Raw genomic sequence first — 13,005 nt, 5'->3', positions numbered from 1 at the left:
GCATGGCGGCAAAGAGGCACACAACCCGTTTCCGTATTCGCTGTAGACCGGATGTTGAAAAAATAAAGTGGAATTGATCCCAGACGAAGCAGCAAATGAGGCGTTCCCCTCGTCTGTGCGTCTGTCCCACTCTGTCTGTCCCAGCGGAGTCCCAAACAGGGTTGCCATGTCCGCTTATGATAAGCGACTTTGGTCTTGTTTTTCTATAAAGTTGCTTGTAAATATCGATAGTTGCGGCCTTTTTGGGCTTGTTTCTAAAGTGCAGTTGCTTATTTAGGCTTACTTCCAATTTTTTTAAATAATTATTACAAGTGGTTCTCAAATTTTTTCATGTCATGGACCCCCAAATTAATATGTATTTGTCCATATAACCCCCATCTGAAAATGTTTTTTTGCCAGGGAGCCCCGTACCAGATTTGTGTTGTTAGAATGTTTAAAAAATATTCCAAATATTTTTCAAAATTTCAAGACATAGGTGATGTACCGGTATTTAGGTTTAAAGTGCTCATGTGGACAGTGGACTATTAATATATAGTCGCTTCTTTTTGGCTTGTTTTCCTAGACCTGGTTGCTTATTTCTCTCGCTAAACCGGGCAACACTGGTTCCAACACACACGGTCAATGCCAAATCCAATCGCCCCAGGGAACAACTAGCGGAAGGAAAGGAAGCGGAGACATCCTCCTCCTCTTCTATTATTTTGAGACAAGAAAAAAAAAAGTACAGTTATTTTTTATTTTATCTTTCGATTATTACTTTTTTTTATATATAAGAACCTCGCGCGAATAATATGTCGGTTTTTCCCGTAGCCTTTATTCCTACGTCGCGAGCGTGAGACTGAGGGAGGAGGATGAAACGCTCGAGCGACGCCAGTTGGATTCAATCACATTAGCGGTTAGCTCGCATGCTAACGCGGCTAACACTAATAACATGTAGTTGTTTTCTTCTTCTTTAACGGTTATTATCGGTCGAGTAATTATTGTTCCGTTATTATTTAACACCGAGCCACCTCCCCCCTCCTGGGCCGTACACACACGTTCATATCACGGCGGAGCTTTTTCACTGTGAAGAAGAAGGGGGTCTGCGTTTTTACACGGATGAATTGACCGTTTTGTGTGTGCTTTTTCCTTGAGGAAAATTCCCTTCTCTTCCCAAGTTTTGTGTCGCTCGCCAGACAGACAGACTCCTGGGGGGGGCTAAAGCTAACGCTAGCATGTTAGCAGCTAGCAGGTATTATTATGGACGTTGTGGGCTGGAGAAGAGCTGCTGCTGGAGCAACTGTCTGGCTGCTGCTCAGCCAGGCGAGCTACTAGCTGCACGGCGGTGGTGAAGAAGAAGAAGCTCTCCCTGGCTCCACACACTGTGTTGGATAACAAGATATATATATATTTATTTATTGCTTTTCTGATCACGACAATCGATCCCACCACCCAACGGACGGCAGTGCTCTACCCTTCTTCTTTCCACCTCCTCCTGGGCTGGTTCTCGATGTGCTGTTGTTGCTGTACTGTTGTTGGAGGAGCTCCATAATAAAGTCCATGTACAGTGTCATCACAATGGCCGTGGGCCCAATCACGATGCTGACATTTGCCAAAGTGTGGCTTTGCCTGATGGTTCTCGTGACCCCCGTGGCTGGTAAGTGTTGCTGCTGCTGTTGTTGTTTACTAAGCCCTGTTGTTTTGACCCTCATGTGTGTCATGTCCTATGTGTCATGCCCCCTGTTGTGGATTGATTGTTGTTCAGCCCCTTGGGGGTGAATGCACGTTCTTATTGAAAGGTGTGTTGAATCAATGCTTGCTTTATTTGATTTGGTTGTCTTGTGTTTTGTACACGCACACACAACAGGGATTGGTGCAGGTGACAGATAGCCTAGACTAGACAGCGTTGGTTTGTTTTGTTATGCAGCTTACAGGCTTAACAGACAGACCGAAAATAATGAATTATTGTTATTCCCCACCACCTGCCGCAGGAACACAATACTAAAGACAGTCTAATCATCATTTGTATATAAAAATATTCTCTTTCCCTCTCATTCTCTTTCTCTCTCCACATCTCTGTTTGGTGTGACCTATGGCTGTCTGTCCCTTAGCCATTTCTGTTATCTGGCTTTCCCTTGCTCTCTGGTTCATATGTGGAGTTAGGCTAATTGATGTAGTTAAGTAAAACTTAATAGATATTCCTTGTTCACTGTAGTAGCTAGCTAACTGCCCCTGTGGCTTGCTCTGAATCATTCTGTGTGCAAAGGTATGGAAAAACACTGCCAGAACACAGCCACTGTCAGCCAAGTTGTGCCCCCCTGTTCTTGACTTTGGGCTGCAGCCAAGCTTCTGTGAAACCTTGAACGAGATAAGATAATGACGGGTCTGCACAGCAGTAGAAAGAGAGAGAGAGAAGGGGGCAGGGAGGCGCAGAGGATGGGGCGAAAAAGTCAACGGAATGCGTGGGAAGGCAAGAAAATTGCTTGACAAGATAGGTAATTTAGGCTGTGGAATTTTGACGCTGTGGTTACACTGTGTGTGTTGGGTGCTGGGTGGTCTTGTGGAGATTAATTTGCCCTCCATGTTGAAGCCTAGTGTGTATGCTGTGTGGGCGTGAATACGTGTACACTGACTACATTCTGGCCTCCTTAATAGTCCATTATTTCGCTGTGCGTGTACTGTGTGCAGTTCATCCTGTGGTGTGTGGTCAGAAACCCCAAATAACAATTGCACTAGAAGGAGGGCGCTTTATTGGTTTGTACGGCATACTGTATTTTGGATGAATGTACCCACCGTGAGTCTGCAGGTGGCATGACTCAAGGCATGTGGAGGGGAGGGACTTTATATGCCTATGTTTTCTACTTCCCTTGCTCACCCCCATCCTCCATCTCAGAAAATATGAGAGGGAATGGGAGGAGGCACTGTGTGAACAAGCGCTTCAGAGTGTGCACCAAGCTGAACATGAACAACGGTGCATCAGAGTGCTGTGCCTGAGGCGAGCCCAACAGAATCTTTTCAGCTTAATGTTCTATCCCGCAGCGTCATTGTCGACTACCTGGACTGGATCGTTCAGTGCACCCGATTTGCCTGATTTGTACATGTTGAGACAATGAATTTGTAGGGGAGGTCAATACAAAACAGCCAAATTGCACATTTTGGATGCCGCAATTTGCCAGTCACGTGGGGCTGTACAAAAAAAGGTGTTCCAGATGGCCATCTAAATTAATCAAGATATTACGGAGCCGTGCAGAAACACCTGGCTTGCAAATTAGATTAATTAGACAAAAACTTGATATTATTCAAAGCATGTGCATCAGCATCTACACAGAACTACGCCATGTTGATGTAGAAACCATGTACAACAAGCTATATGTTCAGTTTCCTGCCACAATGATAATTTGCACTATACGGCTGTAATATTATTCTGTTATCAATATTGCACAGCCCTGTCTTGCATGGCACAGATTGAGCTGTTGCTCATCTTGAAAAATCGTTGCTTGGACAATATCGCCTTTTATCAGACCGGCAAATTAGCGTTCCTCAGGCGGCACTCTGCCCATAAAGCACTTGTTTGGCATAGCGATGACTCATTATTTTCAACAGTCGGCACTCAATCATGAATAGTGTCTTTACGGAGATGCTCATCTTCACTCTTTATCACATTTATCAACACACTGCTGTTGTGCTTGAAAGAGATGGCAGAGCTGCTCCCAAATTGTACCCAGGGCAAGAAAACAAACATATTGTCTGCAACCCACAGTGTATTGCTTATTTCACCCTAATACTTTTTGCAATATTAACTACCAAGTAGATATTCATAATAGGGTGCCCTGTTGTTGGTACCTCGCCAAAGAGTGAGAAGAGAAATTCACCAATAATTTGCCAATTTACCAAGAATTGAGCAGCATTTGGCTGGTGGCTGTTGTTCACTTTCCATCTTGACCTGTGTTGTTTGTGTGGCCGGCATTCAGCTCCAGTTTCAACACAATTTCACTCGGCTTAAAAGAAATCTTGTGTAAATCTGGGTAAATAGGATGTCCTCTGCTAATTCATGCCATAAGGTTTGGTTGCCATGGCGGCACATTAGTGGTTAGTAGTTTCATTTAACAGTTTGCTATGGTGACACATTTGATAATAAAAACATTGTCTGCACTGCAGCAAAACATATAAATTGTGTGAATACAAATAACTTTAATTGCAAGCTTAATGAGAGTATTCACAGAAGGCGGAAAACTGAAATTTGGGTTAGAATATTGAGAGGTGGTTTGTTAATTTATAAGGTTAGACCACCTCACAATACATGGCAAGTGAACAATATGTGGTTAACTGCTAATGTTTTTCTTAATGTCCAATACTTTCTAGCAGTGGGTGACTACATGGGAGGTGATACAGGCATTATGTCACATTCTTACCTATTCCACCACCATAGACTGGGATCAACTGCTTTTGCAATTTTCTGATCTGGTCTAGAGTGGATATAACTTCAAGCCATCAGTCAGGCGGAAACCAGGAGCGTGCCTGTGCTCCTCCAAAATGATTTAAATCGGCCAGAGGCGCATAATTTGTTTCTTTTGGTATAATCGTTTCGTTTCACTTGGTATAATAATAGTTTGGTATATCCATGTTGTATTCTAGCTCGACTGGTGAGACTACAGACTACTCAATTCGGCACTCAGGTGGGGGAACAAAAACAAAGCAGCGCCAATTGGAAACCACTACCGGATACCACTTTCTAGAATTCTAGAGTAGGCGTGGCCTAGACCGGATCACACTGGTCAGTTTGGAATAAAAAACAGGCTTTCCTCCATGTGGAGGAAAACTAACCCTAGTTAGTTCCACCATTTAAACATCAGAGTATGAATATTGCAAATTTGCAACACACATAGCAGTGAAGTCATTGTCTTCATATCATACTCCAAAACAAAGTCAACTGTTAAGATAATTGTTCCTACACATACCATGAACACACCCGATAGCAATAACTCTAGCTAAAACAAAGCAGTAGGCTTGGGCGGTATTAACATAAATGGTTATACCAGATTTAGAAATCCTGAAGGTATGATTTTCAATACTGTAAAAGTACAGGCATGAATCATAATTTAAAAAATATTTAATTAAACTAACAGTTTGCCACCACCACCTGGCACCTTTACCTCATCAGTCCACTGATGTGTCTGTATCTGCCAGACCGCCACGGCAACAAGTGTCAGTCATGTCTATTGGCGCTATTCATTATTCTGAGGGCCAATAAGTATTTAAACCCAACAACATGTCTAAGTAGTAGGCAAATTGCATATTGGACACAGAATTGTAGGCTAGACAATGTCATACATGCTACAATGAGTTATATCGGCGACAGCACAGCTTTTACATTTATTTAATTATTTTCTTTTTACACATACCTATACCGTATACCCAGGTAAAATGTCAGGAAGGCTTGAAAAAAGCAAATACTGCAGCCTACAAAGCAAGGAGATTTTCCGATGTCTCTCTGGTGATTAGGACTGGCTAGTGGCAAGAACCTGGTGATATGGTACACACGATGATACAGGTCAATAATCAATACATTGCGATCATATTAACATTGCGATATTATTACAGTAGTGTATCGCAATCTTTTTACTGTATGTGGATAGTATAAACAGCAGACCTCAATTTCAGTGTGATTAAATATGGTAGGTTAAACCATTAATTTGAATACTGCAACACTAGCTATGTGCTCTATTTAACAATGGAAGGTGATTGAGAATCAATTCAGTATTAGGGTAAAATGAAGTTGTGGTATTTAAGTAATTTTTTTAATACCCCTGCTACTGATGTTCTATGATTAGACGGAGGATAGGGGGTTGTAGGTTGCTTCTCTCTAAACTGAAGCTATGATTTTTTTGGTACTCTACTCAATCCCTGTTTCTCCTTTTCTCTTTGTTCTCACCCTATTTCTCCATCCCTCCCTCTCTATCTCACTCTCCTCTCCTCCTCCACTCAACTTTATTGTTATCTTTGTTAACCCCTCCCCTATGTGCAGTTCTCTCATCACCTGCATACATTTTAATCTCTTTTAAGGCCTTTTCACACGGGAAGCAACTGGCGCGTCTAGTAATTAATTTTCAATGAGAGGCAAGCATTCAGGTGGGGAGGCGCGGGCAATCTGACAGGCGGAGCGACAAGCAAGCGCACTCCCGTGAAACTCTCGCGTCCGTGCTTGTCTCACGCAACATGCCTGCCCGCAGCCAGATTTGTTGAACTTTTTTCTATGCAGTACCTAGAAACGCATCTATTCACATGAGGCGTGCAATGTGACTCTGCAGATCCAAGCGAGTATGCACACGTAGTGTCACTCTCCGTATGAAAAGGCTGTGTTAACCGTTTATTCTCATTTATCTCAAGCTGCCAGTGTGTTTCCACCTACCGGCTTCCTCAGCCCTTCTTTTTCCTCTTCCTCCTCCTCCGCATATCCACTGACTGACTGACTAATTGATGTAATACTAAACAACATATTATATGGACCAGTCGTCCCCGGATAGTAGAATGTTGCAAAGACAAACCCTTGACTTATGGCCCCAGAGAGGATGTGTTAAGGCTTGTTTTGTAATAATAATAATAATAATAGAAAAAAGGAGGTCCGCAATAAAAATTCACATGATTCTATTCTACTGGGGCCAAAAATATTCCTCGCTTTGCTAAACATGGAATAAAGAAGAAATATTCAAGTGAAGTTTGAGTGCGGACCGCCTATTTCTTATACAGTCATTTTCACACGATAATGAGTGGTAAATTGTTGATAGAAGTTGTTTTTTTCCCTTCATAATAAATGCCTTTGTTCTTTATTTTGTCTGTCCTGAGCAGTCTCCCTCTTAGTGTTCCTACTAATTTGATTCAGTTAAGACAAAAATAAAGAAGGGTGACCATGTGATCTCTCTTGCAACGCACAGTCATACCCACAACCCACAGCGTTGGGCTGTTTTGAACTGTTCTCCCAGGTAAGCTGGAGTTTGAGGAGGGGGGGTCCAAGAGCTGGGGGCAAATAGGATTAGTCATAGTACTATTATACCATGGAATAAAGTGGGCTTGCTCATTAGCTCTGCTTGTCCAAAGCCCGAAGCCATGTCTGGTGTGCCCCATGCTGTGTTAGTGACAAACCCACAGCCGCCTGTCTCACGGCAGCATCACTGAGGCCAAAGCAGACCCCTGCAGGCCTGTCTGCCCTACACTGCCATCACAACACAACAGTTGTTTTGAAGTTGGTTCATTATTATTTAAGTGGTAGATGCAGCAATAAACGGATTTACAGGAAAGATTAGACCAGAAGCAGTCGTTTCTGCAAGTGAGTTAAAATAAAAAAGGGGTTATTGTGAATAAATCTCAGTTTACTGGAAGGGAAAACGGAAGCATCAATATCAATGTGACAAGCACAGGCACACCTGAATTGGATTAGTCTAATGGATCCAAGCAGCACAAACATTGAGGTGGTGAATCTTTTATTTATTTGTTTTACCAAACGGGCTAGTCCAGTTTTTACTGTACATGGCTTTGAGTTTCCTAGTTTGTTCTCTGTGTTTTAAAACATGGAACCTTAACAGTGTAACAGCGTCAGCGCCTAATGTATAGTTCAAATGGTGAGTGGGAAATCAGTAGACTTTAGACAATTTACTTATGTAGCGTTTTTCACAATGTTCTTAACAAATCCTAAAACTGAAATAACCAGTTGAGTATATATTAACATAACCGTATCATTACAATATATCACAGTAGTCTAGTGATGTTTTCACACATTTATAAAATCATTTTATTTTGGCTCAGTAAAAACAAGTCTGGACTTATTTTCATGAGTAATATGACAGGCTGCACTCCTGTGGTAAGTTCTAATTCTAAAAGGCTAGGGGGCCCATTCACCTTTGGTCTTGGGTCTAGACTTTGGAACCGCCAAGGAGGGCCCCTGCCAGCACGGTCCAAAGCTTTAATATAGATCATAGGTAGCAAAAGGGCAGAGAGGATTCTACAGGACCTTAGATCCAACCGTGCTCCAACTGGCATCAGCAAAATGTTCAAATCTATTCCATCTCTCACCATTAACCAGTCCTTAAATTTGAGATATGTAATACAATAGTGCTGCGCCTTAAAGGGGTAGTTCACCCCCAAAATGACTTTTTTTCCTATCGATTAGTCACTCCATGGAGACCTGAATTCATGGTTATTTTTTAGTTTTTGTCGCATCCCTAAGCCAATAAGTCTCCTTTGTGTCTCCTACCGGAACCGCTGCCTGCTGGTCCGATGGTCATCAAATTATTGGCTTAGAACTGCGACAAAATAAAATAGCCATGCATTCAAGTGTCCATGGGGTGACTAATCGATAGAAAAAAGTATTTTTGGGGGTGAACTATCCCTTTAATCTCTGTCAGTAACCTAGCAGAAGAATTGTGCACATGACAGATGACTGAGGAGGTGTGCGGAAACATCAGCACGACGGCCGTTCCATATTCATGACCTTCTTTATCGTGTTCTTCACTTCACATCACATTATTTGGTGAATTATAGCTATAGACACTGGACATCTGAACAGAAATGTCTTTTGCTTCCCGGTTCACTCGACCATGTACTCCATTCGTTTAAAAAAATCAATAGCAGCCTCATGTACTTCTGGAGGACCTGTCCTGGTCGGAGGTTGCAAGGGGTGGGGGTGGAATAAAACAGCCTTCAGTAGGGCTTGTGGTTTGGTGAAAGAAAGAAAAAAAAGAGAAAGAAATTAGAGGATGTTTGAGAAAACAAAAGGCGCAGCCTTGGGACGGTAACTGAGAGTGACAGCCTGTGATTAGCAGCCAGCATTCTCCTTGAGTCACAGAGATGATGGGTCTGGGAGGGGCTGTGGAGAAAAAAAAGAAGAGTTTTCTGTTGTGGGAGTGCTTTCATATTCTGCCTAGAAATAGCGTAGGGGAATTTTGTGTGGAGTGTCTCCATATACCTGGGCATTGCGGGTCACTGCACTTTCGCTTAAACACGCATTGTATCCTTCGATCGCTGCGAGGTCACATCTGTGAATATTTGAACTACATCTTGTCCTTGATAGAAAATAGAACATTTTACATTCTAGTACACAGCAAAGTCCTCAGCAATGTTTTAATGCTAGAAAATGGACCTGGAAGGGTTCTGTTTTGACAGAGCAGCAGCAGGGTACCCTTGGTTCATGGTGACCAATAATATCCATATAATGCTCACAAATGATGGGCCAGCGATGGATGAAAAGCCCTATAGCACAAGCATATGGTGGCTTTATTTAATGCTGATGTTTCAACAGGGGAAATCGGCCTGCCTTAGCAGTACGTGTGTTCACATTCAACAAGGACATGGTGGCATGAACCCCCCCCCCCCCCCCCACACACACACACACTAATCTGACATTATTATTTACTCCCACCCCCACACACCCATTCACCATATAGGTCACTGTGCCGTATTTGTTTTGATCGCATATTTGGGAAAGTTGTGGTGGGTAAGTGGTTTTTTTTGGGGGGGTCAGTGCATTGCAGTCAATCACGGCAGAGGCCTTTAGCCCTGGCCTGGCCAGTGTAAGCCTCAGGATTAGCATAACTGTACGAGACCCAGACAGACGCAGGCTGCATGTTGTGAGGAGGGGGTATGGAGGGAATTTGTGGCGGGGTAAGGGGGGTTCCAGGGGCAACAGATGGAGCCAGATTAAAGTCGCTCTGCTTTTAAACTCGATCGGGGGGTGACTTGGAAAGCAAATAACCTCCGCAATCCCCCACCTCGTCCCACCTCAGCAACACATGCATCCACCCAGACAGCAGCCAGGCCTCCCAACCCAATGATCGCAAGCATTAAAGATGGATCCTTCATTTTAAACATTTTACCATGAACTGTCTGTCTGCCTGTAACGGACCCCCCCTGGCTCTCCTTCCTTCTCTGTATCCATCTTTCATGTTTAGAACACAGGGTTGGAAGCAGTGCACAGTGAATGATTCTTTTAATCAAGTCCTCCAGGCTACTCTGTGTGTGTGTGTGTGTGTGTGTGTGTGTGTGTGTGTGTGTGTGTTTCTTGCACAGCTCCCATGGGTTTGGCAGTAGAAGAAGCAGAGAGAGAGAGAGAGAGAGGGAGAGAAAGACGGGTAGATGGGTTTTCGGTAGTGAGGCTGGATGGAGGGTGTTCACTGAAGGCCAAGGGAGGGGAGGGGGGGGGGTGTTTTGGAGGGGTGAGAGATTAGCAAATAACTGGGCCATGGGTAAACACACAGCGGTTCCTGCTCTCACCCAGTGAACAATCTGAGAGGAAAACTACCCTGGAACCTTGTGATATGGAGTCTCTCTCCCTCCCTTCCTCCATTTCTCCCCGTCTGTCTCTGCATCTTTCTCTCTCTCCCTCTCTCTCTCTCTCTCTAGTCTTTCCCTGTCTTTATCTCTCTCCATCTCTCTTGCTCAAATCTCCCTCGCTCCACTGGCTGTGCAGGCACACTCTGACCCACAATCCAACATTGCAGCGGGAGCCGAGCTCACACAGCACGCTTCACAGAAACGCAACTGGGGAGAGAGCCCGGCTCAGCCGATTGGACATTGGCAGCCAACCACAAACCAGCCCCAAGAAACTCCAAACGCTGTGGGAGAACAAATCATGGCTGAGTATTGTGGGGTGAAAGACCAATGAAGATCAACTACCAGGGTGCCTGGCTGACTATCCGTAAAATGCACAGACCCTGAGAGCCAACTTGTGGTTCTGTGGCTTTTTGAACTCCATTCCATTCCATTTATGACTCTCTATTCACTTCTCAGTCTTTTTTTTTGTCACAAATACCAATAAAAAAGACCAAGAGCCTAAAAGCTCCGGTAGCAGCCTATAGAGGCTGTGCTGCTGCTTACACTCAACTGGAAATGTTGGTCAAAGGGTGGCACTAGAGTAAAGGCCATGGGGTCACCAAAATCAGTAGGGCTGCATACCAAAATGTGGTCCTTTTCTGGCATCGACTGAACTGCTTTGGTACCATTCAGTACTGAAAAATGTCTTCGTCAGTCGGTACCATTTTTTTATTTTGTATTATTATGTTTTGGCTTTTTTATGCCTTTATTGATAGGATAGTGAATTGACAGGAAATGGGGAGAGAAATGAGGAGTGACATGCAGCAAAGGCCGTCAGGATCGGGACTCAAACCCACAACGCGCTGTCAGGCCACTTTGGAGCCTAGGTGCCCAGACCGCTATGCCAGTGTCCCGGGCTCAGTCGGTACCAAATTTAAACTCTGTAGTATGACATAGGGCTGTCCCTAAAGCCTTTTATTAGGGTTTGGGGGGTTGGCGAATGAACAATCGAACCATTGTTTTTAGGGGGGCCATCCTCCAGGGAACATGATCAGCATGTTTCACAGCAATCCGGATTTTTTAAATGTATTTATAATACAGTACAGCAAGTAAGAATTGTACCCTATAGTGGCGCTAGATGAAGGGCCATTGGGTCACCAAAAGTAGGATTCATCCTCTGGGGAGCATGAAGGTCCACAGCAAATTCTATGGCAATCGAGCCAGTAGTTTTCAAGATAATGGTGTTTGGGACCAAAGTGGTGGACAGAGCGGGATGGACAGACTGACCTGACTGCCATCCCCATCATTTAACCTGCTGCTGTTAACGGGGCTAAAAGTTGTATAAGGTTTACCCTTTATTAGGCAAAAGTAAGAATGACTTGAATGTTTTTGGTCTCCATTCATTTGGTGTGCGTTTGAGCTTGCTATTTATATGTGCGTGCCTGACTGTTTGCCTCCATGTTTGCGTTTTGTGTGTGCCTTGCACATGCACTCTCAGCATTAAGCTGGTTAATTGGCAGCTCTGCACCAGTGGGTCATGCTATCATTTCAGTCAGCCAGTCAGTCACAGGTTGAGGTGGTAGTGCAGGCATGTTCCTGGTACTGTCCCTGACTCCCTGACCATGCATTTAGTAATGAAGGAAAGTGAAGATTTTTTTTTTTATTCCACGGAACAGTGCATTTACGACCTGGTGACCTATGATGATGCGTCAATGTTGTCAGGTAGTTGGAGGTCAATAAATTCCACAGAAAAGGGAGTTAGAATCTCAAGAAGTGGAAGTGTACCAGATTGCCTGACAGAGTAATCATCATTAGGAAATGTGCCCATATAATCACATGCGTGTGCTCACTCATACATAAGATACAAATCAGTAAATCAGTTAACATGAGTTTAATGGAAGGTTGGATAAAGTAAGAGAACAGAATAAGGGTAACCGTGGGATAGGAATGGATCAGTGGTTCTCAACCTAATTATGCCATGGACCACTAGTAGTCCGTGGACCATTGGTTGAGAAACAGTGGGATGTGTAGACATGGAACGCATAGCAAGTGTTACCAAAGCACGAATCTTAGCTCATATCCCCATCCAACACAACAGTGGTCCCCAGGTTGATTCTTAGTCAGGGTGGTGGTTCCTGGTTCATCACAACCAGTTGAAAACCCCTGATGTACAGTATCTACTGATGAAAAAGTAGCCACGACCACGTGCAGTAATATATGGTGATGCATAATCTAATCGGTAACCGGTGAATCACAATCAAATCGAATCGTGAGGCCAGTGAAGAGTCACACCTCTAGATTACAGTGTAATTACAGACAGTATATTTCATTTACAGTCCAGGAAGTGAAATGTTTTCCAAATCGCACTCCTGGGGCTTTCTGGAGGGGCCGTGTTTCCCATTATATATCGCAGGAATCCCTAAGGAACCTAAGGCTCTCACCCTTGCACTCCATGACTACTCACTGCTTCTATTTAAATTCTTTTTTTTTTTGGTACTGCAAACAGTTGGCAGCTCCCTTTCGAAGGGAGCCTGGGCCCACAGCAGAACAGGCTTGACTGTGGTATCAGAGGGGAGGAGGTTGGAGAGGAGAAGGGAGGGGAGGGGTAGGGAAGAGGAGCTGCCTGGCTCTGTGCCCAGCAAAGCTACCATCCCACCACGACACTCTCTGCCCACACAGACTGGCTCGACCTTGGGCAGGGCACGACCAGAGTGCAGTGGAGAGGTG

General features: G+C 44.0%; 1 protein-coding gene across 1 annotated transcript in view; it reads left to right on the top strand.

Annotated features, from left to right (window-relative positions):
- Positions 1 to 629: 629 nt before the first annotated feature.
- The window catches only part of bmpr2b (bone morphogenetic protein receptor, type II b (serine/threonine kinase)), a 38,678-nt gene continuing 26,302 nt past the window's right edge, over positions 630 to 13,005 (top strand). Inside the window, exon 1 of the mRNA XM_080422976.1 lies at positions 630 to 1,633. Coding sequence (XP_080279102.1) covers positions 1,537 to 1,633 — 97 coding nt within the window. The 5' untranslated portion in view covers positions 630 to 1,536. The remainder of the gene's footprint in view (positions 1,634 to 13,005) is intronic.

The sequence above is a fragment of the Gymnoscopelus braueri genome (genome assembly GCF_963280865.1).
Source record: "Gymnoscopelus braueri genome assembly, chromosome: 24".
In the NCBI taxonomy this organism is placed as follows: domain Eukaryota; kingdom Metazoa; phylum Chordata; class Actinopteri; order Myctophiformes; family Myctophidae; genus Gymnoscopelus; species Gymnoscopelus braueri.
This window is presented reverse-complemented; position numbering and strand designations above follow the sequence as displayed.